At 42.5% G+C, this 25,964-nt stretch overlaps 2 protein-coding genes and 1 long non-coding RNA gene across 14 annotated transcripts in view; 1 reads left to right on the top strand and 2 right to left on the bottom strand.

Annotated features, from left to right (window-relative positions):
• LOC135112346 (MOXD1 homolog 1-like) overlaps positions 1-18,890 on the bottom strand; it is a 33,017-nt gene extending 14,127 nt beyond the window's left edge. Inside the window, exons 1-18 of one of the 2 annotated variants that reach the window (XM_064026712.1) lie at positions 18,733-18,890; positions 9,987-10,169; positions 8,396-8,503; positions 7,890-8,039; positions 6,999-7,169; positions 6,639-6,725; positions 6,217-6,409; positions 6,029-6,130; positions 5,788-5,951; positions 5,496-5,613; positions 4,491-4,615; positions 3,762-3,916; positions 3,412-3,432; positions 2,911-3,038; positions 2,088-2,233; positions 1,469-1,618; positions 1,231-1,338; positions 242-391 (exon numbers count right to left, since the gene is read on the bottom strand). In XM_064026712.1, the coding sequence (XP_063882782.1) occupies positions 242-391; positions 1,231-1,338; positions 1,469-1,618; positions 2,088-2,233; positions 2,911-3,038; positions 3,412-3,432; positions 3,762-3,916; positions 4,491-4,615; positions 5,496-5,613; positions 5,788-5,951; positions 6,029-6,130; positions 6,217-6,409; positions 6,639-6,725; positions 6,999-7,169; positions 7,890-8,039; positions 8,396-8,503; positions 9,987-10,031 (2,121 nt within the window). In that variant the 5' untranslated portion in view covers positions 10,032-10,169; positions 18,733-18,890. The remainder of the gene's footprint in view (positions 1-241; positions 392-1,230; positions 1,339-1,468; positions 1,619-2,087; positions 2,234-2,910; positions 3,039-3,411; positions 3,433-3,761; positions 3,917-4,490; positions 4,616-5,495; positions 5,614-5,787; positions 5,952-6,028; positions 6,131-6,216; positions 6,410-6,638; positions 6,726-6,998; positions 7,170-7,889; positions 8,040-8,395; positions 8,504-9,986; positions 10,170-18,732) is intronic. The other variant, XM_064026713.1, reaches the window with a different exon arrangement.
• LOC135112347 (uncharacterized) overlaps positions 1-25,964 on the top strand; it is a 42,349-nt gene that overhangs the window by 15,102 nt on the left and 1,283 nt on the right. For 2 of the 3 annotated variants that reach the window (XR_010274283.1, XR_010274286.1), the window contains exons 3-5: positions 12,339-12,471; positions 24,426-24,629; positions 24,964-25,045. This is a non-coding gene — a long non-coding RNA (uncharacterized LOC135112347). Of the gene's footprint in view, positions 1-12,338; positions 12,472-24,425; positions 24,630-24,963; positions 25,065-25,964 lie in introns of all 3 variants that reach the window. The other variant, XR_010274284.1, reaches the window with a different exon arrangement.
• The window catches only part of LOC135112345 (transformation/transcription domain-associated protein-like), a 36,601-nt gene continuing 34,074 nt past the window's right edge, over positions 23,438-25,964 (bottom strand). For 7 of the 9 annotated variants that reach the window (XM_064026705.1, XM_064026703.1, XM_064026706.1 and 4 more), the window contains 2 exons: positions 24,446-24,613; positions 23,438-23,945 (listed from right to left, as the gene is read on the bottom strand). In XM_064026705.1, coding sequence (XP_063882775.1) covers positions 23,868-23,945; positions 24,446-24,613 — 246 coding nt within the window. In that variant the 3' untranslated portion in view covers positions 23,438-23,867. The remainder of the gene's footprint in view (positions 23,946-24,445; positions 24,614-25,964) is intronic. The other 2 variants (XM_064026707.1, XM_064026711.1) reach the window with 1 other exon arrangement.

Here is a 25,964-nt window from a genome sequence, read left to right as displayed (position 1 = left end):
GGGTTATTCCATGGAATCTACAGTTTTTTAATAGAAATAGTCCAAAGAATCTTTTAGATTTGATCCCTCCTTTATTCAACATTTCTGACAGGGCTTAGGAATGGTAACAGAGTGAATGATGCAAAGGGAGTTATTTCACCTGCCTGACCATAATTGAGCAGTAACATATTCTAGGTCAATCCTGTACTTAGTGTTGCTTGGGCCAAAACAATGAAAAATTAATAAAAAAGGAGAAACTTACAGAGAGAACATAGTCCTGCTCCCCGTCACAAGTGTCCCAGGGCCGCGAGAATCTGAGCACTGTGTGGGTGTCATTCTGGTAGCCCCCCAGCAGCTTCACGTCCTGAGACTGGTCCAGCATTGGGGCTGAGTTGCCCTCAGCATGTCTGTCCTGTATGGAAGACCACAACACTGACCACCTTGCAAAACTGACATGTATTCTGGAACACTTTGCTCTCTTAATCACCACAATTATTTTCAAAGGCCACAGAGAGTGTTTCTCTTGTACATACAGTAGAAATCTTGTTAGTCTGTCATCAGAACCATGAAAATACTCTTAAAAATGCTTTGGTCTCACCACAACTACTTTCACTTTTTTTTTATGTAAGAGGGACACAAGCCAAGTGCAACAAAATACATATAACAAAAAGGTCCACTAAGGTATCAGTCCCTCAGAAAAGAAAAGTATCAAAAGATTTAGCTAAAGTTGGAGAAAAGTCTGGGGACCTCTCTCTTGGTTAGAATGCTGCTACAGAACTGGAACATCAGCATCTGAACTCAGGGGAGAGAAGTGGTGTGAAGTGATCAGCAAACTCTCCCTGGTTGGTGGTAGTTGCTTGCTGCTGCCTGGATGTCAGTGAAGCAGGCTTGCCTCCCATTGCTTCAATGTCCCCTTGAAGAGGTTCAGGTCAACTTCTTTATATTGCAGACTGGTGTTACATTATAGCCAACAATCACTTGTGAGGTAGTGGCCCATGCTCAGAAACGCTCTGCTTTCTCACCACGACTATTTCCAAAGGCCACAAATACAATGTGGTGGGTTTCTAAGACTGTTTCTCCTATTAATAATGTAGAGGTATTATTAGCATGTCACTAGAACCATAAAACACCCATAAAAACCCACGTAACTTTAACTAGAGGCTTTGGAAATAGTGGAGGTACAGCATGGAAGTATTTCAGAATAAAGACCCCCTTTCCTGAGGAAAGATAAAGCAGTCAGCAGTTACTCACGTGCAGGAACACCTCCCCACTGGTGTCCACCCATCCCAGTATGATGTCTGCTCCCTTCATGCCTCCAGTAGGAGAGAAGCCCAGTCCCACATAGCCTGTTGTGCCCACCTGTGGTGGGGAAAACTTGTATTGTCTCCAATGAAGCAAGAAGGAACATTCATGAAAAATAGGACCAGTTGTAATTCACAAAGGAAATCCTGATGTGCATTCTTATTTCCTGTGTCTTGCAAACTCTCACCTGAACCTCAAACACAACATCTTCCTTCCTGGGCGTCCACAGTAAGACGTAGCTGCCCTGCTGGTCCAGCACTACACTGTGCATGAAGGTCACCTCAGGTAGAGACTCCTGCAGTGGCTGGAGGTCTGGCGCTGTGATGGTTCCACCTTTCTGAGGGAGATGTCAAGAGTGGAATCACAGAAGAAATTGTAAAACATGAGAAACTGTTGCTAATTGATAGTATATATAATTTAGCTTCCAAGGAAGGAAGAGTACTTGGGTTGATGGTTACATACAGTCTGTATAGGATGTAGTAAAAGTGGTCAGTGATATATTGCCAACAGCGTAAATGTAAAATTAAATGTTCATAGTCAAATGAATAGCAAGCTGGTGTAAGGCTGTGGTGGAGGTGCAGCCCATGAACAGTGCAAGTTGAGTGTTGATGATGTGGAGCAGTATCCACATTCTACATCTCCTGCATTTATTGTTGAACATCTTTAGTTACCATAATTCCTGCACCACTAACTTGTTAGTATGTGCACAGTTTGGTGCCAGAATGTGTACCATCAGCTGTACATAACTCATAACCAAAATTGTTTTGCTTTTGTCGGGATCTTTAATAATATCATTAAAGACTTACTCCTAAAAGAAGGTCTTGGCCATGAAGGTGGCATGCTGAGGTGTGTTTCCCCTCCAGCACAGCCTTCTGCAGGGAGGAGGTCACTCCCTCATCCATCCAGATGGCTCTGTCCTGCAGCACACTGTATAGGGACCGGTTGAAGTACTCTGGTGGCAGAGGGAGGAGTGGCTCAGACTTTGTAGAGGAGCTTTCATATATACATTCATTTGACTCACAAGTAAATACTTTGATGGACTTGAGGCACTGAAGAATGTTGGACTGGATCTGTCACTCTCAAAATATACAGTTCCTAAGAACAAGGGATGATAAAGGACAAAGAGAGTGGGAGAGGCAAAATGTGTGTGCCAAGTATCCACAAAAGATATTAGTCAGACTTGACTGCTCTCACAATTACTCTTAGTGGACTACAGACTTTTTTTCTTTTTTTATGTAGGAGGAGCACTATGAATAACACTTCTGCCTAATATTTTCCACATTTATAAAAATTATTTTTATTTGGTAATCAAATGATGATTAGTTATATTTGGTAATGAACTTTGATACAGCAATAAATAATAGAGCAGGTCTACCAGGATGCAAATATCTGCTGACAAATACAGTTGTTTGAAAAGAAGTATTTAAATCATCTTTAACTTGTTACTTTATAATGACAAACTCTTGGTAATGAAGTACTGAGGAGTGTGCAAGCATGCCAATCCTGTTTGATGGGACTGCCTTGTGGAAGAGACTGATGAAGGTGAGAGTTTGGCAAAGCTTATGGAGTAAATGCCAACAAGTGTGATGTGTCAGGTGGGAGAGGTGTAGTGGGTGGTGCAGCACATACTCTGAGGGGCAGTGATGTTGATGGCCTTCAGGATGTGGGACATGATGAGCGGTGAGGGTTCACTGGACAGATTACCACTCTTTACCTTCTCAAAGAGCTTGTTCTCTGCCTCCCAGTTCATCTCAATCCTGAAAGTACAAGTGTTCATCTCAAGACATTCTCAGTACCATCAGGAACAGTCAATGTCAAGGGTCTTGAAACACACTGCATTCACTTATTTTGCTTTGGCCCTCAGTGTTCAGTCTTTGATCTGCTGACCTTACAAAAACTTGATATTTGATGGGTTTTTAGCAGATCAGAGGGCTTGATTAGGACTGAAGAAAACATCAAATACAGTGGAAGTGAGTGTGGTGTGTTCCTTGACTTCTGACCATGACTGTACAATGAATAAGTAGTGTGCAAATCATAATTAAATATGATTAATATACGTATTAATGTGACAGTATGCCATGCGACAGGGTTTGTGAATAGTCAGCATTACTAATCAGGAGTGACACTTACTTGTAGTTCAGCATTTTGTTCCTGAAAAATAAACAGACTGCATAAATTTTACAAAAAACCAATAAAGTGAAGCAAGTGATGGGTGTGAGAAATGATATGTATGGCCGTGGTGAGGAAAGACTGATGTCAATTTTTAAACAATGCTTCTAAATATTTAACTTGCATGAGAATGAAGAAACAAGGCCTGTATTAGTGAACTGTCTTATTAAACAAACTCCATATTTGACACATCACTACATCCAACTTTTGCTCATGTCTGTCTGCTTCCTGCTGTCAAAAGAACTATAAGTACAATGTTACAGAATCATCCTAAGAGAATATACGCACTGATACAGAGCATTCACACTTACACCTCGTCCCTGTTATCAGCACTGATCTCAAGGCCAAGGCCAAGGCCACCAAGAATAGTGTCCAGCTCTGGGTGTGATGTGCACAGGAAGAGATCAGTGCGCGGGTAGTAACTCAAGAAGGTGAGGCACATCTCTTCATTGGTGCCGAACCCTCCCTGAAAGAATGTAGCTGCTGTAATGTGCCGTTTACTCAATACATAAGTGAAAAGCTCTTGCAGATCTATGTAATTAAAAAGATTAGACAATTTTATGGATGGATGATAGGTGGAAATGGATAGGTATATCTTTTAAAGGGACTGCCATATGTAGGCCTGATGGCTTCTTGCAGCTTCCCTTATTTTCTGATGTTCTATCTGAAAGTTCATACAGAGTTGCTTTATCCCTATCACTTTAATCTTTCATGACTTTGGAGTATGGATGGAGTAAAGACTACTTGTAAGGTGGTGGAGGTTAAGAGAGGCATATATATTACAAGGCAACTTTATTCCAAATGGAAAAAGCCAATGGTGAAAACAGTCTTGAATAAACTCACCTCATAACTCTTGTCTCTTTCTTGACCTCCACCACCCCCTCACCAAAAACCTGTCAGTATTTGAACTATGCCTTGTAAATTAGTTAATTTTCTATTAGCAGTGAGAGGCTTTATCTGTGTCATGAAATTAGTGTGTGACAGATTTAATATATGACATGATGAGGAGCAGTGAAGTTGAGTGAAGCAGCCAGACTCACATAGGTGGCAGAGGTGCGTTGGGAAGCGTTATAGCCGCAGTCCATAACAAGACTGTCGCCTGGAAGAATGGTCACCTCCTCCTTCAAGATCCTGGTGTTCTGATAGTCGAAGTCATAATGCATGTCTGTTGAAAAGTGGGCATTATGAAGTGTATGCACACACACACACACACAGTGACTGACTGCCAAAGCTGTGTGTACAAGGAGCATTTATAGCTTTAGAGATAAATATGACAAATTACCTTTAAAAGAGGGCATTGCAAGCTTGATTCAATTGCGTAAAAATACAGTTAGGCAAAACACACACACACACACACACACACACACACACACACACACACACACACACACACACACACACACACACACACACACACACACACACACACACACACACACTGAAGGAAAAGTTGGATAAATATAGAGAGGGCCACATAAGTAAAGCTAAGTTCCTGACAAATCATGACAAACACTCACACATGATGAGTTCAGGCCTTACATCATACATATAACAAGATAAGTGCACAGAAACACATCTGCACATCCTTTTCACACCCTGTTATTTACCGGTAGTACATTCTTCTGGCTCGTAAAGTTCAAACATGCCTTTTTCTCATGTAAGATGGGGCACTGGTTAGGGCAACAAAAAGAATGAAGGAAAGTCCCACTGAATAAGGTCCACTGATAAAAAAGACCCACTGAAAAAAAAAGACCAATGAAAAAAGTCCATTGAAAGAGGCCCACTGAAAAAAAAAAGTCCACTGGAAAAAGGCCCACAAAAAATCCGAAATCATCACACACACACACACACACACACACACACACACACACACACACACACACACACACACACACACACACACACAAAAAAAAAAAAAAAAAAAAAAAAAAAAAAAAACGCCTTTTCTGTTGCTCTAGTCCAGTGCACTTCTACATATAAAAAAAAGACCAACTGAAATAAAAGCCTACAAAATAAAAGGCTGTGAAATAAAAGTGGGCGCTCACCTTTCATGATGGGCGGGAGCTCCTGGCCATTGCGTCCGTGCCTGAGGATGAGGTTGTCGCCCAGCAGGTGTGAGTGCAGCAGCCCCTGGAAGATCTTCACGCCCTCTGCTGGCAAGTTCTGGGGAACCATTTGTAATTAGTCCAGAGAAAATGCCCTTTCCCTCATAATTTTTTCATTGATTTTGTTACCATTGTTTTGCCGTGCTTCAACTACCAACCCCACCACACCCAAGTCGTCCTCTGTCCACCACCACAACCACCAGGTCATCCCCCACAGTGCCACGTGCAGTACCTGACTGGTGCACTGGGGGTCGCAGTAGCCTGAGCTCTGCCACCTCTGGACGGGCGGGATGATATGCAAGGGCGACACATTGTGCCCAAACACAATCGTCCCGGCGTCGTGTTCCCGCAGCTTGTCCGTGTAGAAGAAGCGCACCCCGGAGCTGTCCACCACGCCTGAGGGGAGAGCCGGGTATTAAAACTCACTGTCAGCAGTCGTGGTGACGTGACGAGGTGCCGAGAGAGGTGCTCACCTTCCCGGAAGTTAGGGTTGTCATAGTGCATCTCCATCATGAAGTAGGTCGCCTTGCCCTGCTCGCCGATGGGGAAGCCCACGTGCTCCGGGAACATCTCCCCTGCAGGCAAAATACAGAAGCAGCGATGAGTTATAGCCATCAGGTGGAGCATGAAGCGGGACTGTTTTGTTCAGACACACACTCACCTTCACCACCCACAGCCCAGGCAAATATAGGGGAGCAGAACTTCCATGAGGGCGGCATGTTGCCAGTGTGGCATTGTGTCCCCTCCCACTCCAGCCACCTTTCGTACTGGTCGTGGCCGTCCTTCAAGTCACACACGTACATGACTATGTGATGCACGTGCTCCAGGCTCTCTTGCTGAAGCACCGGCACGTACTGTAGGGAGAGCAAGCCTTGACTAACTAGGGCAAGGATACACCATGGGAAGGTAGCCACTCATTTACAGGGACTGGTACGTGGAGGCCTAACGGCTTCTCAATTTCTCTTGCGTTCTTCTGTTCTTTTTTTTCATGTGAGAAAAGCAACATCAGATAATGACTATCATATAGCTGAAGATAGCTGTCACTACAGACTGCAATTCAAAGTAGGCTGAATGAGTGCTTACCCCTATGACGTGGTGTTTGGTGGTGACGTTGGGGATCTTGAACAGCTGGCACCAGTAAAGCGTGTCCATGTCGCTTGGTATAGTGATCTGGAATGCGCCATTTGCAAGATTTTTTTTTTTTTTTTTTTTTACCTAAGTGGGTCCGGTCTAGGACAACAAAAGGAAGTAAAAAAAAAAAAAAAAAAGGCCTACGCTGATTATGATGCTCACTGCTGTTAATTTATGTATAGGGAGAAATATTTTATTTTAATGCTTGACCTGAATAGCAATTTCAGAATACAGCACATGGCTATGCATCAAAACACCCCGAAATTAAATGCCACAAGCCCTGTGGTGGGTACAGCTGAACGAGTGGCTCACGTTGCGGGAGAGAAATTCCACGCTCTTGACATCCGGACCCAGCGGCGGCAGCTCAAACTGGGGGGACTGCAAGTAGAGGCTCTTGGTCCCTCGCTTATCATGGTAGTTCAATTCTGTCTCACTGGTGGGGTCACTGTTGCTGTATGCCCAGATGACCCGCACTGTGTCATCCTGCCAGGTGAAAGGAAGTGTGTATTTAGGTGATTAAGCAGCTAAAAATAATATCACCGAAGAAATATACGTACATGTTGAAAAATTAGCAGAACAGATTAGATCATATGAGAAAATGCCTGAAAGAAATATAAAATGAGGAGCAAGACGTACAGGACTCCCAGCATGTAAACTAATATATGTGTCTGTTGAAAAGTGAATAAAAGAAAGTAGAACGGGTGTTATAAGTGGTACGCACAAGAAAAGATGTTTAATGAAAGCACGTGAAGGAAGTACAATATGAAAAACAAGACTACAATATTCCCAGCATGTAAAAAAAAAAAAAGGAGAGAGAGAGAGAGAGAGAGAGAGAGAGAGAGAGAGAGAGAAAAAAAAAAAAAAAAAAAAAATATATATATATATATATATATATATATATATATATATATATATATATATATATATATATATATATATATATATATATATATATATATATATATATATATATTGAAAAGTGAGAAAAATTGTAACGTGAATGATTAAATGGTCCTCAAGGAAAAAAATCGTCTAATGAAAGCCTATGAAGAGCTAAATGTGTATATAAAGTATGTAGAAAATATATACGTTCATGTTGAAAAGTGAGGACAATTTGAATCATGCGAATGTTTAACTTTCTTATGCAAGAAAATGTCTCATGAAAACATGTGGAAGAGATGCGATATGACGAACAAGACGCACCCCCAGCATGTAGTCACTGTCAGTGTCCAGAGTGATCCAGGGCCGGGAGAACCTGAGCACAGTGTGGGTGTCGTTCTGGTAACCACCCAGCAGCGTCACGTCCTGGGACTCGTCCACTGCCGGGGCCCAGTTACCGGCAGCATAGCGATCCTGAGAAGACCCAGCAGACCCAACGTTTGGCATTACCTCATGATACTTAATACCAACTCCCACTGATCAGCATGGGCAAGGGATAGGTCATGAAAAGACTAGAATGCACACCCATGAAGAAAGAACAACTATATCCGATTTTTTTTATGAAACTCTTGAACTCCCTGCCTGCTTCTGTATCTCCCGCTGCCTATGAACTCTTTCAAGACGGTTCCAAGACATTTGTCCTCCAATTTTGGTTAATCACCGCCTCACTTTCTTTAGAGACTGGCACCTCGGTGGGCATGTTTTATTCCCCCCTTGGTTGCCTAGTCCAGTGCTCTTCTTAAATAAAAAAAAAAGAAAAAGTAACTTACGTGAAGGAAGACCCTGCCAGCATCATCCACCCACCCCAGCACGATGTCTGCTCCCTTCATGCCACCGGTTAAGGAGAAGCCCAGGCCCACGTAGCCCTTTGCTTTCACCTGCCAAAGAAAACCAAGCGGTATCAGTATAACAATGTCTCACTCAGCTAACAACCCACTGTTTAGGGAGAAACCCGACCCCACGTAGCCCTTTTCTCTCACTTGTCAAGGAAAACCAAGCAGTGTTAGGACCATAGTGGTTGCTTAATTAACCACCATGAGAATAAGACTCCTCTTTACAACCCCAGAAAAAAAAAAAAAAAAACAGGAGTACGGAACTTAACATACTGGATGTGGTGCCCTGAAAGCTTGTGGTTGAGAGGCAGTGCTCCCAAAATCTTGCTTCTGTTGCTTCGCTGTTCCTAGATACTTGGTGAAGGTCAAAGGTTGTGTCATGGAGAAGAGACTTTTATGCGCTCTCTCTCTCTCTCTCTCTCTCTCTCTCTCTCTCTCTCTCTCTCTCTCTCTCTCTCTCTCTCTCTCTCTCTCTCTCTCTCTCTCTCTCTCTCTCTCTCTCTCTCTCTCTCTCTCTCTCTCTCTCTCTCTCTCTCTCTCTCTCTCTCTCTCTCTCTCTCTCTCTCTCTCTCTCTCTCATGATTCCTGGAAGTAGTGGTCACTATACTCGCCGAAGAAAAATGTAGGAAAATTTATTAGCTTGTGAAGGGCAGTCGGTCACCAAAGGACTCGCTGCCTTTGAGTCCTGGGCAAGCTGATGGTTTGTGTTGTAAATTTTCCGTGTTTTATGACGTGTGTGCCTCAGGGAACACTCAGATTTTATTTATTTATTTATTTATTTGTTTAATTAGTTGCGTTTATTTATTTATTTATTTTTTTCCGGCCATATACGTGTTAATCATTTCGTGACTCATGTTCTTCCCTAAGACGAAAGAAGACAACGTTTGTAATCTCGTTCATTGTGTATAATGGTATAATGCGAAATTCTAAAACATTTTTGCATCTTTTATCCTATTTTTTGAGTACCTTTTGTACAAATTACGCAGGTTTCCAAAGGTGTCTTTATGATTTAGGTAATAAAGCTACATTCTAAAATATTTTCGCATTTTATCGCCACTACTTTAAAGAGCTCTAGTACAAATCATGAACGTTGTCATGAGCGATTTTATGATTCAGGTAATAGTTTTAAGAAGAAATATGCATGGCCATTAAAAAAACCACCTGGAAAATACGATCCCTCTTTACAGCCCCTGAAAAAAAATTTTTAAATAAAAAAATATAGGAGCACGGAACTTGTTAACAACTTAACATACTGGGCAAGCTGTATAATTTCGCTCATTGTGTAATAGGATCACTGCTGACTCTTTCGAAGCAGAATGTGAGGTGATGCCAACAGCAACAACGTTTTATGTTGTCACTGTACTGAAATGGTTGGTCATGGATTATAATGAAGGGTATTACGTCTCTCTCTCTCTCTCTCTCTCTCTCTCTCTCTCTCTCTCTCTCTCTCTCTCTCTCTCTCTCTCTCTCTCTCTCTCTCTCTCTCTCTCTCTCTCTCTCTCTCTCTCTCTCTCTCTCTCTCTCTCACCTGGACCTCTATCTCAATGGCGTCCTGCCGCGGCGTCCACAGCATGACGTAAGCATTGTCCTGGTCCAGCACGACGCGGTGGCTGTGCTGTGCAGGAGGCAGGTCTTGGGTGGCCTGGCCGTGGGTGTTGGATATTGCCAAGGCCAAGAGCACCGCAGCCCTCACCCAGTGCCGTCATCGTTCCTGGAAGAGAAGAAAGTTGATGAGGCCGAGGCGCCGCGAGTGAACCGGACGGAAAACCAGATGGATCTCAAGGGCAGACGGTCATGACGGTTGCGTTAGATTATAGGCCAACCTTTCCCCAGGCGTGGTGTGAATATCAACACTGACGCGGCGAGGGCTGCATGTGAGCTGGAGTGGTGACTTACTATCATGAGTAACTGGCCCCCGTGTGTTGCAGTGCTTGAGAGATCCCTCCAGTGTGTATTCATATTGTTGGTGTGTTTACGCTGCTGGTAGTGACATTGCTCTGCGGTACTTCATTGTAATCGTAATGCAGTTGTCGTGATCGCCAGTCCTGCATCAGACACACAGCAGTGCACTCCTAGTTGTTGATTTTAATGTATGTGCTTACGTTTATACATGTTTACTTTTCTCGCAGCCTTACATTTTTTATCGTTATTTATATCATTCATTATCCTTCTTCTTGCATTTCTCAACACGGATATTAACTGTAGTTGGCCATTACCGTCACAGCCAGCAGTCAGTGATCGGATTACAAATATTGTGTATAAGGAAGAGTATGCAAGGTCTTGTCATGGCTGGAGGTGCATGGCTGAGATCACGTGAAAGGAAAAAAATGAGAACCACTGTGTTAGGCAATGCGTATTCCGTGAATTCTATTCGATGTTAAGTAATGATGGTGTACATTATTTTTTTTTTCGTATGAAGTGCAAGACGTGAGCAATATGATAGGATAAAAACTAGCACTTTTTCTTTCTTCAGCGTGAGAGAGGCAGGACAAAGGTATGAAATGAGAGAGAGAGAGAGAGAGAGAGAGAGAGAGAGAGAGAGAGAGAGAGAGAGAGAGAGAGAGAACCGAGCAAGCAAGCAAGCGAGCGAGCAAACAAGCGAGCCCTCTGACTTAACCACACACAAAAATAAAATAAAAAAAAATGGGTATCCGGTAAGTCAGCCAGTTTACTTCCCTAGGTTTCTTGGCGAGGCGAGGAAAACGTTCACGCATTTCGACATTCATATCAATAACCAGTTCTATTTTCCGAGTATGAGCTCAAGGACAAGACACTCCACCTCCAAGTGTTCATTTTTTTCCCACAATTTCACCATATTACTAGTTCATTTGCTTTATTTTCGTCTATATTCAGGAGGATAAGGGATGTGGTCTTTATTTTGGGGGTATATGTGGGTGGGTCTTTATTTTAGGGGATTGTGGAGGAAAGTGGGGTCTATTTTGGTGGGGATATGGAGTATGGATCTGCTTTTGTGGGGGTTATGGAGTGAGTGGGTCTTTATTTTACGGGGTTATGGTGGGGAATGGGTCTTTACTTTGGAGGAGCATGGGAAGGAGTGGGTCTAGAGAAATGTTTCTTAATCTGCGGTGTTGAAATAGATTTTAAAGAGTGTTGGGTAATGCTGCTTTTTTTCCTTCCTCCTCCTCTCCTTTTTTTTTCTTTTTTCTCTTCTTCTTCAGTACTACTACTTCAGTACTTCTTGTTCTTGTTCTTGTTCTTGTTCTTCTTTTTCAGTACAAAGTCAGTGTTCCTTGCAAGAGATACAAAAATATCAAAATTTCTCTCACAAGTGTACTTTTGATAAACTTTAACCTTACTTTTCTTAATGCATTGTAGCACTAAACTGTATCTTTAAATTTGTGGGAACATTTCACACTTTAATTCTGCGTTAGTAAGCTTCGTGGTGCATGTCAGGGTAGTGTGCTGGACTGCCTGGACCTGACTGCATGGGGGTGCTGAGGGCGGAAAGGTTAAGAAGTGTTGCTTTAATTATATAGAGGTGGTGGGGGGAGGTGGAAGACCAGAAGGCACCTCCAGCCTCTCCTTACACGAGCTATTTCAATTCCAGAAGGGTGAGTCACAAGTATTTGTCGTAAACTAGCCTGGTTCTCTCTCTCTCTCTCTCTCTCTCTCTCTCTCTCTCTCTCTCTCTCTCTCTCTCTCTCTCTCTCTCTCTCTCTCTCTCTCTCTCTCTCTCACACACACACACACACACATACACACACACACACACACAAATGACTCAGCAACGCTTAACATTTGATACTTACGCACAAACTAAAAGAAAAGAAAAAAAATCACAGAACTTGAATGAATTTAAAATGAGCCACAGCATTTAATTTTTTTTTTTTTCATACGAGATTATTATTTTCCTTTTCAGATACGCTCTACTGGGGACGAGGAGTGGTGGTGGTGGTGGTGGTGGTAGTGGTGGTGGAGGGATCACGGTCGCCGCCTAGAAGACACTATGGAGGACACTGGAGGACTGGAGGACACTGCAAGGTTGGGTTCCCGTGAGTAGCGATGAATGAAGGACCGTGAAGGAAAGATGAAGGAAGTGGAGGTTGTAAATCGTCATCATTTGTTAGTTCCCCTCCTTCTTTATTTCTTTCTCTCCTCTAACTTTTTTCTTTTTTAGTTTTATTTATTTATTTTATTTATTTCATTCTCGTCGTCATGATTCCTTCCCTTTATTCGTGTTTATTTTTATCATTTGTCTTTTTTTTCGTTATGATTTTGATTATATTCCCACATCCATTTTTTTTTTTATTTTTTTTTTTCTATCACGTCATGATTCCTTTCTTTCTTTTTTGTGTTTATTTTTGTCACTTGCCTTTCCATTTTTTCTTTCTTTAAAGTTTTCACGTTATGATCTTGATTCCTTCTCCTTTCCCTTTTTTTCTCTCTATTTTTGCATTTTCTTTTGCATTATTCATAGCCACTTTTCTTTTTATTTATGTATTTATTTATTTTCATTTTTTTCTATATTCACGTTTTTATCCTGATTTTGTCCTTTTCTTCACCTTTTATATTTTTTTTCCTTTAGTCATGCTTTTTTTTTCCCCCAGTATTCACGCATCGTCTTCTTATTTATGCATATATTTACTTTAATATTTTTTTTTTCGGTATTCAAGTTCTGATCCTGTCTATTTTATTTCCAGTTGTCTTCTTCTCTATTCACATGATTATTTATCTTTTCTTTCATTTGTTTTTCGTATTTTCTTTTTTTTTCACATTAGTATCCGTTCCGTTTTATTTATTCATGTTGTTAAGATGGATAGGGAGGAAGTGGCAGTTACGGTAATTTAGCGGTTATTTTCTTTCATTTTTCACGATCCACATTATGCTCCACTCGCTCTTCTTTCAAGGTAGGTAGTTGAGCGTGGCTTGAGGGAGGAGGTGGAGGAAGTGGGCGTAGTTACTTCTCTTTTTTTATCATTCACAATATGGCTCTTGCCTGATTTTTCATTTTCTTTTTTTTTTTTTAGAAGAGTTGGATTAGTTTCATAATTTCATATTAGTTTAAACGTATCAAAATATTTCTGAATCTAAATTAACTGACGATCTTTTTATTTATTTATTTTTTTTTCATCCCTATATTGTCATATCGCCATATTGAATACCCCATTTTTATTTTCCTTAGCCAGACTCCTTAACCCTTTAACTGCCACTTGGTACACCTTTCCCTAATTACCAGTCACTTTGAGACATCTTTACTTGTTACACAGCCGCATCCAATCTTTAAACTGGGAAGAAATTGCAAAATATATTGTTTCTTCATCGCTAACTTCCTTATAGATGCTTATAAAGACTTAACGCATTGCTTCTGGTGCTGCTAATTGTTTTGTTCGCAGTGAAAAGGTTAAAAGAACAAGAAAGTCACTCACCGTTAAAAAAAAATCACATTATAATCTCGCTCTTTTGTCTCTTGTCACACCTCATTTAAAAGTTCACATTATAATATCGATTTTTATTGATTTAATTTATTTGTTTATTTGTTTTATTGTCATTATCACCTTTTGTTTTATTCATTTATTTATTTATCTATCTTTATCGTTTATTTACTTTCTTCTCTTCTTATTCATTATTCTTATTATTTAGTTCATCTTTATTTTTATCATTGTCTTTATAGTTTATTCTGTTCTTCCCTGTCTGATTATATTAGTGGTTTAATTCACCTTAATTTTTATCGTTTTTGTGTATGATTTATTCTCTCTCGTCAGGCCATCATTTCAGTTTGATTGGTCTTCATCGTTGTTTACATAATTCATTGTCCTCCATCTCATCTTCTTCGCCAGATCATCGTAATTGTTTCATTAATCTTTTTTTTCTTTTTTTTAATCGTTGGAATAATTCATTATCCTCATCGTCGCCAGGTCATCGTAGCTGTTTCATTAATATCCGTTTTCATTGTTGTTTGTATCATTCATTATACTTTCTCAGATCATCAAAACTCTCTAATCAATCTCCGTTTTTATCGTTTTTTGTTACGCTGGTAAAGAAAGGATAGAATTTCTCTTGTAACCTAATCTTATTTGGCAACTTTTGTTAATTTTACCCGAACTGGAGGAAGATCGGGGATTTGTACAGAAATTTGTACAGAAAGCACAGCAGAGCAATGCAAGATGCCTTCGTGGTGAAACAACTGAGCATCACAGTGGCAGTATGTCTTGCAGCAATGACGAACGTGATATTCGCCTCTGTGACACTTCCTTTATATCATGCGTATATTTCAGTTAACTCTGGTAATGACACTACGATATTTACTTCACCTCAGCGAACATGTATCATTTTAACGAATAAATGTAGAACTGCGTGTGCCAAAAGTTTGTACTGATCCATTATTTTATTGTCAGTGGCATTTTTTTTTTAACCCTGAATTTGCATTGTCTCGTGTCTCGTTAGGGATTCATAAAAAGCTGGTCCTTGTATGGACACCCACTGGAAAAAAAAATAATAAGTAAATAATAATAATAATAATAATAAAAACTCTGGTGGAGGGCATAAATGGAAGAATGAGTTTATGGAAGGACAAAATGAATCACGCGAACTTTGTGTAAGGGGAAGTGTGTGCCGATGACAGACAAGCGTGATGTAGGAATACTAGTAGTAGTAGTAGTAGTAGTAGTAGTATTGGTGGTGGTGGTGATAATACTTGGTAATCAGAAGGCTTTAAGTTGGTGTACTTTCTTTGTATTGAAGTAAAATAAAATAAAAAAAAAATCAAGCTCACCACGTTGATTATGATTATGAAACACTGGTGCTTCCGTCAGAATTACGATGACTTGTAGTACTTGGCCCCGTTCCTCGCACACTCACGAATGTTGAAATAAACTACTTGAAATCAGCTCAAAATGGAAACACACACACACACACACACACACACACACACACACACACACACACACACACACACACACACACACACACACACACACACACACACACACACACACACACACACACCTAGACACTTAGAAACGGCATTAGTCTTTAAGTACTCGCAAACTCCTCATACTTGTTACATTGCTTGCCATCCGTAGGCCATCATCATTCCTCTGTGACTAGGAATGTTTTTTTGTTAGTGGTTTAGCTGCGGCGGTGTTGCGTCACGCGGGATGCGGCGATGCGGTGATGTGGTGCGGTTTTGGTGTGTGACGCACCGCGAAGACAGGCGGTGTGTGTCCCTTCGTTATGCAACCCAGGCGACGTTTGGTTTCCGTGTCCACTGGGTCCCTTCCCAAGGTGTGTGCTGGCCTCGCCTCGACCTTACTGGTATCTGTTCACCGTGAAGGGCGCGGTGGGTAAGCTGTGGGGCGGGATGGGGAGCTGTGGGTTGGGATAGGGAGGTTTTGAGTGGGATGGGGATGTGCGGAGTGGAATGGGGAGGTGCGGAGTGGGATGGGGAGGTGTTGGGTGGGACAAGGAAGGTGTGGAGTATGGTGGGCAGTGGTGGAGCTAATGAGGGATGGCACACGGTGTTGTGTTGGTGCCCACTGCCCACCATGACTCCGCTCACCAGCATAGCGTTCATCCCTTACCCCCTCCCTCCCTTCCTCCCTGCCTCGATAAGTGAACTTCACCCCTACTACACGGGGCCACTTGAAGCGACTCACCAGCACAACCGCTTGCAAATACTGGAGTTAGTGGAGCCTTTCACCTGAACAAGTAGTGGCGCTATTTGAGTATAGTTGCTTTCACCGCGACGAAAAGTAGCGCTGTTCGTCACACACCAAATATTCAGTTTTAGCTTCTACACGGTGCTACAGTCGCGCCACCGTCTTAGCACCGCATACAGTACGTGGCGCGACTGTACCGCTGCTAACGCTGGATCCAACATTACCTCAAGTAGATCCCCAAACGCGAGTTAGCATCAACACCGACGTGCGTGAGTGGCGCCGCTGAAGCATTGCCATTAAACCACAGAGCAGCACGCCGCGTCTGAAGGAGCCTTACTCGGAGACACTCAAACGATGGAGTCAGTAACATAGGAGTGACAGTGTGTTGACTTTCATTCAACGTGTCTGAAGTGCAGGGTACAATGTATCCATTAGACAGATGCTTGACCACAACGAATACTCATTCATAAACGCTGTGCTCTCTAATCACGACTGCTTTCAAAGGCCAGAGATGACTAGTTGGGCTCTCAAGAGTATTTTCCCATTGATAGTATAAGATCCTTGTAAATCTCTCTCTAGAATAAAAAAAAAAAAAAAAAACACTCCAGAAAGCCATTTAAACTTGCATTAGACCCTGTTGCAAGTAAGGGAGACTAAGCAGTGGAGACAAGACGCCGGAGTGTTAAGAATCCGGGCCTCTAAGCTCACGCCGGACGTTTTTACCACCTTTGAAGCAGTGACACGTACGAGGCGTATACCAGCTCCCGTGGCCTTGCTCTGTGACTCGACATTTAAGGAAGCGAGAGACAAGTTCTCCAGAGATAAGCTTACGTATGGTATTATTATAGTAACAGTATGGTGTATGATACGTATTGAGAGGAGCTCAATGGCCACACTAAGCCACTGGGAATGCCACGTGTAGGCCTGATGGCTTTTTGCAGCTTCCCTTATGTTCTTATGTTCTAACCTTGGTCTAGGTGGGATTTGAACGCTTCCTGGTAGTGATCTGACAGTTTCCGCTGAGCTCCCGCGCTGGGCAAGATAGGATGGGCGGGGGTAGGGTGGGGAAAACCCAGTTAAAAAAAAAAAGCCAAACTCACAGGGCTTTTCGGGGTTTTATTGTTTTTTGGGGTTTTATTGTTTTTTGCGGGTTTTATTTTGTTTATTTTTGTTTATTCCTCATATTTATATGTAAATCAATTTAGATAAGCAATTAAAAAGTAACCTGGAGTGAAACAGAAGGTATGAAATGTTATCTGAAGGACAGACACTTGTTTAGGTCATGTTGGTACAGGTTGGTCCGGTTGAACAAAGCCTGTGTTAACTTGTACTGTACAGGAAATTAACCTACTTTTTATGTATATGTACAGACGGCTTCCAGTTTGATGAAGTTGCCTTCCTATCCTTATTTCTAGTTAAAGCCACATGTCAACTCAAGGGATTTTAATAGATAAATATCACAGGCCAGAAGTCGTGTCAGTTAAGCCACACCTCCCCTCTCAGCCCACTCCATGTCTGCCTCCCCATTCCCACTCCTTCCTTGTTTCTACATTTCTCATACCCCTTCCCTATCTCCTCCATTTAAGCGCCCCCCCCCTCTCTCTCTCTCTCTCTCTCTCTCTCTCTCTCTCTCTCTCTCTCTCTCTCTCTCTCTCTCTCTCTCTCTCTCTCTCTCTCTCTCTCTCTCTCTCTCTCTCTCTCTCTCTCTCTCTCTCTCTCACACACACTCACACACACACACCTCTAGAGAGAGGACATTTTCATCATCCCACCACCACCGCCACCGCCACCGCCACCTCTTCTCTATACGATTGCACTGCAGAACAAAATACCCGTTTGGTTAGGAGAGGCAATGAGAGACATGAGTCACTCCCACACTTCGCTGGCTGGGACGCCTCGGTGGGGTTGCCGGGCTGCAGGGTGACCGTCCGCGGCTGACGCGTTGAGCTTGTTCCTTACTTGCGCGGTGATCTTTGCTCGCAGCGTAAAAGAAGACACGCCCATACTGTATGCCTGAGCTTCTGTGGCGTGGTGTCATGTGTGCCCTGTTTTTCTATGCAAGAGCGCCACGGACAATAAGTGCGAAAAAAAGGCCCATTGAGAGTGCCAATCCATAAAGAGAGGTCAGAAGGGTCATTCAGAATGGGAGGATAAGTAGAGACGTGTTAGCGCGAAGGGGCGAGGCGTGATGGAATGACGTGTTTGTGTCTTATCACCACAACCTGCCCAGACTCGTTTAGGAGGCAGTGTCACTGTTTCTGCCACGGGACGTTGTGAGCGCCGTGCAAGGCAGCTACTCTGGCGGCCAAGGAGTGTGTAACAACTCACTTGTCGGAGCAACAAGCATTAATGGCATTCTCCCGGTACTCGACCACCTGGGAGGGTGGCCAGGGAAGCTAAGGACTGTGCTCTGGCAGGCCAAGGTTTGTCATGATGACATCCCTCAGGGGGTTCCTGGGCTGCCTGGATGGACTGGTGCCTCCCAGGCTTCATCAGGCACGGGACAAAAGGTCTGGCAGCTACGAACCCATACAGAAATTAAAAATCTGGTCGACTACGGTAATAGTGAACAAAATTTGGTGCCCACACACATCTCCCGCATCACAGGTGTTAGATCTATAGTGCGGGGCGTGAGCGCCGCATGGCGGCACTGACCTGTTCCTCCTTGAGCGTCGGGACGCACACAGGGCCTAGGTAACACACACGCTGGAGCACCGCTCAGCACCGCGGCGGCTGCAGCATTGGCGCCTCCCCTGAGCTGCGCCCACTGTATCGCCGCGACACCAGCGTGCCACAAGTTGCCACAAGTTATTTACCCATTTTATTTATTTGTTTATTTGTTTGTTTGTTTGATTATTTGTTAATTTATCTATTCATCTATTTATCTGTTTTATTTACTCATTTACTTTTGTTTATTTATTTTGACAACAATTTAGCGCGTTTATTTATTTATTTATTTATTTATTTATTTTCGTAAATACGGTCTTTTCTAAAAGAAATAAAAAAATATGTAGTAATGTTATTTTGTGTGATTGTGCAAGGTGAATGTATTGGCTGTGGTGGTGAATGGTGTGCGTGTGTGCCCAGCCACTTGTTACACCTGCCGCCTAACTGGACCGCCTCCGCTGGCACAATTATTCACACGTTTTTTGTTGACTCTTCGAGTTAAGAGAGCTTTGAAGAGTTCGACGACCGCGTAAAGAGGCGTCAGGTTAGGCCGACCAGAGTGCAGTAGACGAGGCCCCGCAGCACTGCAATGAGAGGGGGGGATGCAGCCTCCCTGACAGTGACTAGAGTGGGCATTATCAAAAAAGTAATACATTTAGCAAAACTAGATTGTAAGAGAGAGAGAGAGAGAGAGAGAGAGAGAGAGAGAGAGAGAGAGAGAGAGAGAGAGAGAGAGAGAGAGAGAGAGAGAGGTGATTGGCACTGTCCTTAGCTGAGCCTTGTCAGGGGGTGGGACGTCCGCCGTCACCGCCGCTGTCATCGGTGGGCGTTGACGCGTTCACTCTGCGGAAGGGTTTGGCGTACAGGGAAACCGGAAATGATGCAAGACGCGTATGCCAGTCACAGTGACCAGCAGGGCCTGTGGTGTCTCGTGACGATGAGCCCCGTGACGCATTCCTTCCTCTGTCAAATAACTAGCGGCTCATCCACCTTGCACCACGCTAATTTGCCTCCACCGTCTTTTCCTACTTTCGCCTCCATCCACTTTCCATCTTCCCCTGATTACGTTTCTCCCACCATCACATGACTAACGCCTCATCATCAGGATAGGACTAGAAATAATGGGTTCAAACTTGAAAAATTTTATTTAAAAAAGAAATAGAAAGGAAATGGCTCTCAAATAGAGTGATGGATGAATAGAAGCGACTCGGTAATGAGGTTGTTGGTGCTGAGTCGTTAGGAAGCTTTAAAAGAAGATTAGACAAATTGATGGATGGGGATAATAGGTGGAAATAGGTAGGTATGTTTTACACAGGGAGTGCCACGTGTAGGCCTAATGGTTTCTTGTAGCTTCTCATATTTTCTTATGTTATTATTTTCTTACGTTCACCCATGAGCATTCAAGCCTTGATGGGAGATCCACGCGTTTCGCTTGCTCACCACGACTGTTTTCAAAGGTAACACAGATGATTACCCAGGTTCTCGAGAGTGTTTCTTCTGTTGATTACGTAGAAATCTTAATCTGTTACTAGAACCATTAAAAAAAAACTCTTAAAAATCGGTGTCACTTCAGCTAGAGTGAAAGTAGTGGAGGTGCGGCGCAGAAGTGTTTCGGAATTGGGTCCAAAATGCGGCTCTAGAAATTACGCAAGTCCCGCACGTCATAGGTTACGCAACTCTCTCTCTCTCTCTCTCTCTCTCTCTCTCTCTCTCTCTCTCTCTCTCTCTCTCTCTCTCTCTCTCAGTCACATGACATCCTGAATGGAAAGGTAAATAATAGCGTCACCTCGCCTGCAACGTGTCCCGTCACCGTGACTCAACGAGGAAGCGCCACAGTTGTCCCCGAGCTGTTTCTCCTCCCGCTACCCTCCCATTCTCCTTAGATATCTGATTTTTTTTTTTTTTTCCTACTTCCCTTAATTAACCTTGAGGGATGGGACGCCTGTTGTTGTGGCGGGCGACTGCAGTGGTGGCGGTGGTGGTGGTAGTGGTGCAGTAGTAGTAGTAGTAGTAGTTCTTGTAATATTGTTAGCGATAGCAGATGATAATAACGATGGGAATGAACCATGAAAGCACTAGAAAACCCGCATTGATTTCCACCACAACCTTATATAAGCAGATGTGATTATACGGCGAAGGCTTTATTAAGAATACAAACCACGTGAAGCGGATCACAGTCATCACTTGTGCTCGTATTCTTAAACTCCTTTGTGCTTCATGAAGTATTTTCGAGGGCCACCGGAATTATTACTCAGGTTATCGTGGCTGTTTTCTCACTGATGATATAAGTGCTAATAAACTAACACTAGTCATGAAAGCATCGCCGAAAACCTGAACAACTTTCACGAGAGCCTGTTAAGTGATGAGAAGCCGAAACGTGTAAGAATAGACATCTAATACTCTCCCTCTAGACGTTCCTATCATGCACGTGTTCACACAGCCATCCATCCACACACACACACACACCCACATACATACGAGTACATACACAAAGCTTGTAGGCAAATGAAGACGTCTCCTTGTTTGCTTTCCATACACTACGTCCTGCACAAAGCCCAGGAGACACGGTCCACCTCGGGATGTCAAAACAGAGCATCGTCCTTGCGCTGTCTGCCCACTGATGCTGGCGGAGATAAAAGAGTGTTCGTGTCCGCGCGCAACAATTTGGTCACTCGCTCCGCTTCCTACATCCCAATGATCTGCACGCACGCCACGCTCTTCATGTCACTGCCGCGTAAAAGAGGAAGTAAAATGCCGATTACTGTCCACGCCGCCATTGCTGCTTTGATAGTTGTTAATGATCTGTGCTCCTGACCCCCATTGGCTGTTTTCGAACTTCATGCGTTCACTTATTTTGAAAAAGTTGAAATTGCAGTGTGTGACATTGAGTGCAAGAGATGATTTTCAGTTTCTTCGTTATCTCTGTGGTGGGGGAGTAAGAATTCTGCCACCATATTCACTGCGCATCGTAAGGTGCAACAAAAAGTGACGGAGCGAGGGATTTTGGGATTCTTCCTATGTAATTAACACCCAACGAAAAGACAAGGAACCAAAGAGAGGAAGGGAAGTGATTCTGCTCTCCAGTCCCTGAATTGTTTGCCTTCTCTAGACTACCCCCAATCCCTTTTTGAGGGAGCTGATTGGGTGACTGTGAATGTTACGTAAAGGAATTAATCTAGTGAATGCTGAGAGAGAATGGAATCTGAATCATCTTTACTGTGACCGTACTGTGAGGAGAGAAAGGTACCGAAGATGAAATTTGGAAGTGTGAGTGAAAGTTTGAAATTTTAGCGTGACAGTGTTAAGTAATAGTGCTGATGGAGGGTACTAAGCGTAGATAGCAAGAAGGTGAATGTAATTTTATAGTGAAATAATGAAAGAGAGATGGCTGATGGGGCAGAGGAAGTGTTACCAGTTTGGCCACGTGGAGAGAATGAATGAAGAGCATTTGTTGAGTAGTAGACTGGATGTAAGATGTGGAAGGTTAAAGGGAAGATCATGAATCGGGTGAATGGACTGTGTGAAGACAATATTAGAAACAAGAGGGAGGCCTGTGGAACAAGGAAGAATAGCTGATTGTGTATGGTAGGACTGAATGGAGAGCATATAGTATACTGTATGTGACTATGATAGGAGTGATAGAATTATTTGACTGTTTGAAATTTGTATTATAAGTGTAGCATGGATAGGCCAGTTCAGCTGTCAGGTCGTGTTAAGGAGAGATCAAGATGTTTGTGCAGCTGACCCACATGCAGAGGTCAGTGAAGGTCTGTCCTCTTCCTGTAAGATACAGGGGCAAGGATGGGTCTTAATTCGGTCTTGGGCAGTATCTGAGAATGAATGTGTATGTGTGTGTATGCATGATCCTGATCACGTACTGAACTCGTGACAGCCGGCCATTAACCTCCCAGCAAGAGCTTAGCATGCAGTGACACCAATATGTGGCAAGACTGGGGCCTCACCCTAACCTCCATCATCCATCACTGGGAAACAGTAACTGCTCTCTGTCGGTGATAAATCGTGTCACATGACTGGGCTATATTTTCAGGTGGCGAGCATGGATGCACTTTAGTGAGATACAGAGCAATGTATCATGATGTGGAACAATTCATTGTGTGTGTGGGGGTTTGGGTGCGGTGTCACGACGGCCACCCCCTTGCTGATGTCAACCTACCATATACTGGTTAAGTAGGGTGGCTGGGTGCGTTTGCTTCTATGAGGACATTTTCTGATTAGACAACCCATTCTCTCCTGTTTTTAGTGTGGTGATATCTAATTTTCAATACTATCCAATATTGTCTACACACACACACACACACACATACACACTTTTGCTCACTATCTCTGTGGCAATGTGATGTCGGCTTGAGGTTCACGGCCACTCTATAGACACAGAGATTTCCAGAGAGGCAAGCAGTCAGCTGTCCTCCTGTGCAGTAGTTAAGGGGCATGTAGTATGTGAAGGGTCTCAGTCTTTCCTATGTTTTACTGTTTGAGCTTCAAGTTCTCAGTCACACTCACAAATATGCTCAAAAGAAAAAAAAAGAGAAAAAAAAAGTTAGTAAATAAAATAAATAAAATTTATAAATCAAAACAAAAAATTGTAGTAAATAAAATAAATAAAATTTATAAATCAAAACAAAAAATTGTAGAAAATCAAAAGAGGTCAAAAAATTACATTAAAACGCAGATGCATTAGTCATATGTATATATAAAAACTTCATTTACAAAACATAAATATAAAATCTGGTTGTGAAAGAATACAGACTACTTTCTGATTACACACTCCAATAATCTCTCCTCTAAAGTTTTTGTGTCAGTGGCAACGCTGGTGGCCTGAATGGTGCACTGCCTCCAGTGATGCCTGGCAGTCTGCCATGCCTAGATTTGGTCTGCCATGCCAAAATTTGGTCCAAAACCAAACTGCAATTTAACTTAGGATGAAATTGTTCCCAATGGAATGAAGACAAATACACAAATTTTCTTCCTTTGTAAATATTTTTACAAATCTTACAATTTGTATTTTAATATCTACCACATATGTTCATACATTAAATAAGCAATCCTAAAAAATCACAACACTGTTGTACAAATAAACTCTAGACACAAAGAGAGGGTGATGCCTAGAGCCAAGGGTGCCAGGCCGGGTCCATCCTGCACAGGTTGTCCACACAATTTACTGCTCGCACAAGTTGAGTCACCTGCAAATATAAATGACACATCTAAGTTTCCAGAAAAATTAGAAATATACTTCTATATTCTTAACTGCATCGAGAAGCGGAATGGCATTGATGCCTGACATGTAATGCATCATCTACAATCCTACACCTGCTGTATTGAAATGCAAGATCATATCCCCTCATAATGAAGGTGAAGCACAAGAAAACTTCTAGTCCATCAATCAACTGCATAAGCCAAATCTTCCCAAAAAGACTTTTAAAAGTCCCTTTCACCTTACCTAGGTAACTGTATCCAAGACATTCACATTCATTATGCACTTATCTTATAGCAATATCGGCCTTTATTCACCATCACACTCACTGTCTTTGTACTCTTAAGAAACTACTAAACATTGCAATGAAATCTTAGAAAAAACTATATTTCTGTTCCTTTCAGCTGGTGTAACTACTTTTCTCACACTGTTCACAAGTCCTTCATTTATCAGGACTTAATTTCAACAGAAGTGAGGCAGACAGCTCACCTTGTTGTCCGCACCATCGCTGGATGCCAGGGATTGGATGCGTGTTGTGATGGCCGTCACTGCCTTGTTGACCCGAGTGATGAGTGTCTCCCCCTCCATGGCGCCAGACCCCTGACTGCCCTCCACTGCCCCTGCCTCGTGTTGCTGCTGCCGGAATATAGAGGAGAACTGCTTCAATGAAGAGGCAAGTCATTATGTCAACCTTCGCTATGGATTGCCATTTCAGCTTAACAGCTTTCATGATGTAACTGGGAATGTCCAGAAATTTGCTGCATCTGCAGCAGACATGAGAAATGGATAATTATCCAACTCTGCCACCTATGATATTCAACTTCAAGTTATAATGGGAGACCTCCTGCTATTACAACCTGAAATTTGTAATTATAGAACTGCTGTAGAGTAACATTTTAGAAATTAACTATAAATCTCAATGAATGCCCACATGTTGAAGTTATTTACCTAGCTCTTGCTGTATTTGCATTTTAATGATTCACACATTTGCATTTTTCCCCTTATAGCACAAAAGTGGCTGTGAAGCAATTTTTGTGTTGTCACTCCAGATGTTCCCAGTCCATCCAAGGGTCAACATCACTCTTAAGTGTTAGTCATCAGATGAACTGTTAAGTATGCTGTATAATTTAATTGAACTTCAGTTATTACAACTTAAGATTTTCATCTTGTTGTTGAGTACTTATGGAGCAACTTCACTTTATTATTTTATTATTTTTTATGTAGGAGGGACACCAGCTCATAATCTTCTATTAGTGCATAGATTGTCTGGTGTTCAGCACAAGACAGTTCACCTAATCTTTATTCCAGGCTTAAAATATAACAAAATGAGGCAACACTTCACTCAAGAGGCAGTACAGGACTACACTTGTGGCACAACAAAACCTGAGAGCACTATTACATAAATTTTAGGGCTCAAAAATCACTCTTATTAAGTTTTGCACTTGCAGGCTAGTGACATAACAGGGACAGGCTCCAGAGTAGATAGAGGCATGGTTCCTAGCTTGGTAGTGACTAAACAGACACAGCAGGGAAAACTTGCATTTTTCTTCATTAAATACTGCAAAGAAGGGTGATGCTTCTCTCAACAAACAGCACAGTAAAGCACTGCATGTTTTAATGTTAGAAAACACAATGGTTCAATTATATGAAGTTGATGGCTCTGAACCTTACATGATGGAGACAGTGTTAATTTGTTATCACATGATTAGTGCCACAGGCATCTCTCTTCTCTTTATCAACTGTTGTAGCCTCATTGACACAAATTATGTTATTTTGTTGACAGATGTCTTGTAGTGCATTTGTAGTGAGTTGAAGAGTGACAGTATAGCACTTTCTCTTCCCATAAGAGAACTTATGCATATTGTACGGCACAAATTCATGATCAATAACCTAGCACAAGGTATATGCCATTCAGCCGTACTAACTCTGAGGACTTCACAATGCTTACTGACTATGATATGCTGCAGTGCATGACAAGCAAATTGCTGGAGTCCCCTGGCTGTGGAGG

The sequence above is a fragment of the Scylla paramamosain genome, chromosome 23, assembly GCF_035594125.1.
Source record: "Scylla paramamosain isolate STU-SP2022 chromosome 23, ASM3559412v1, whole genome shotgun sequence".
Classification (NCBI taxonomy): domain Eukaryota; kingdom Metazoa; phylum Arthropoda; class Malacostraca; order Decapoda; family Portunidae; genus Scylla; species Scylla paramamosain.
Note: the sequence above shows the minus strand (reverse complement) of the source record. Positions and strands in the feature narration are given on the sequence as shown.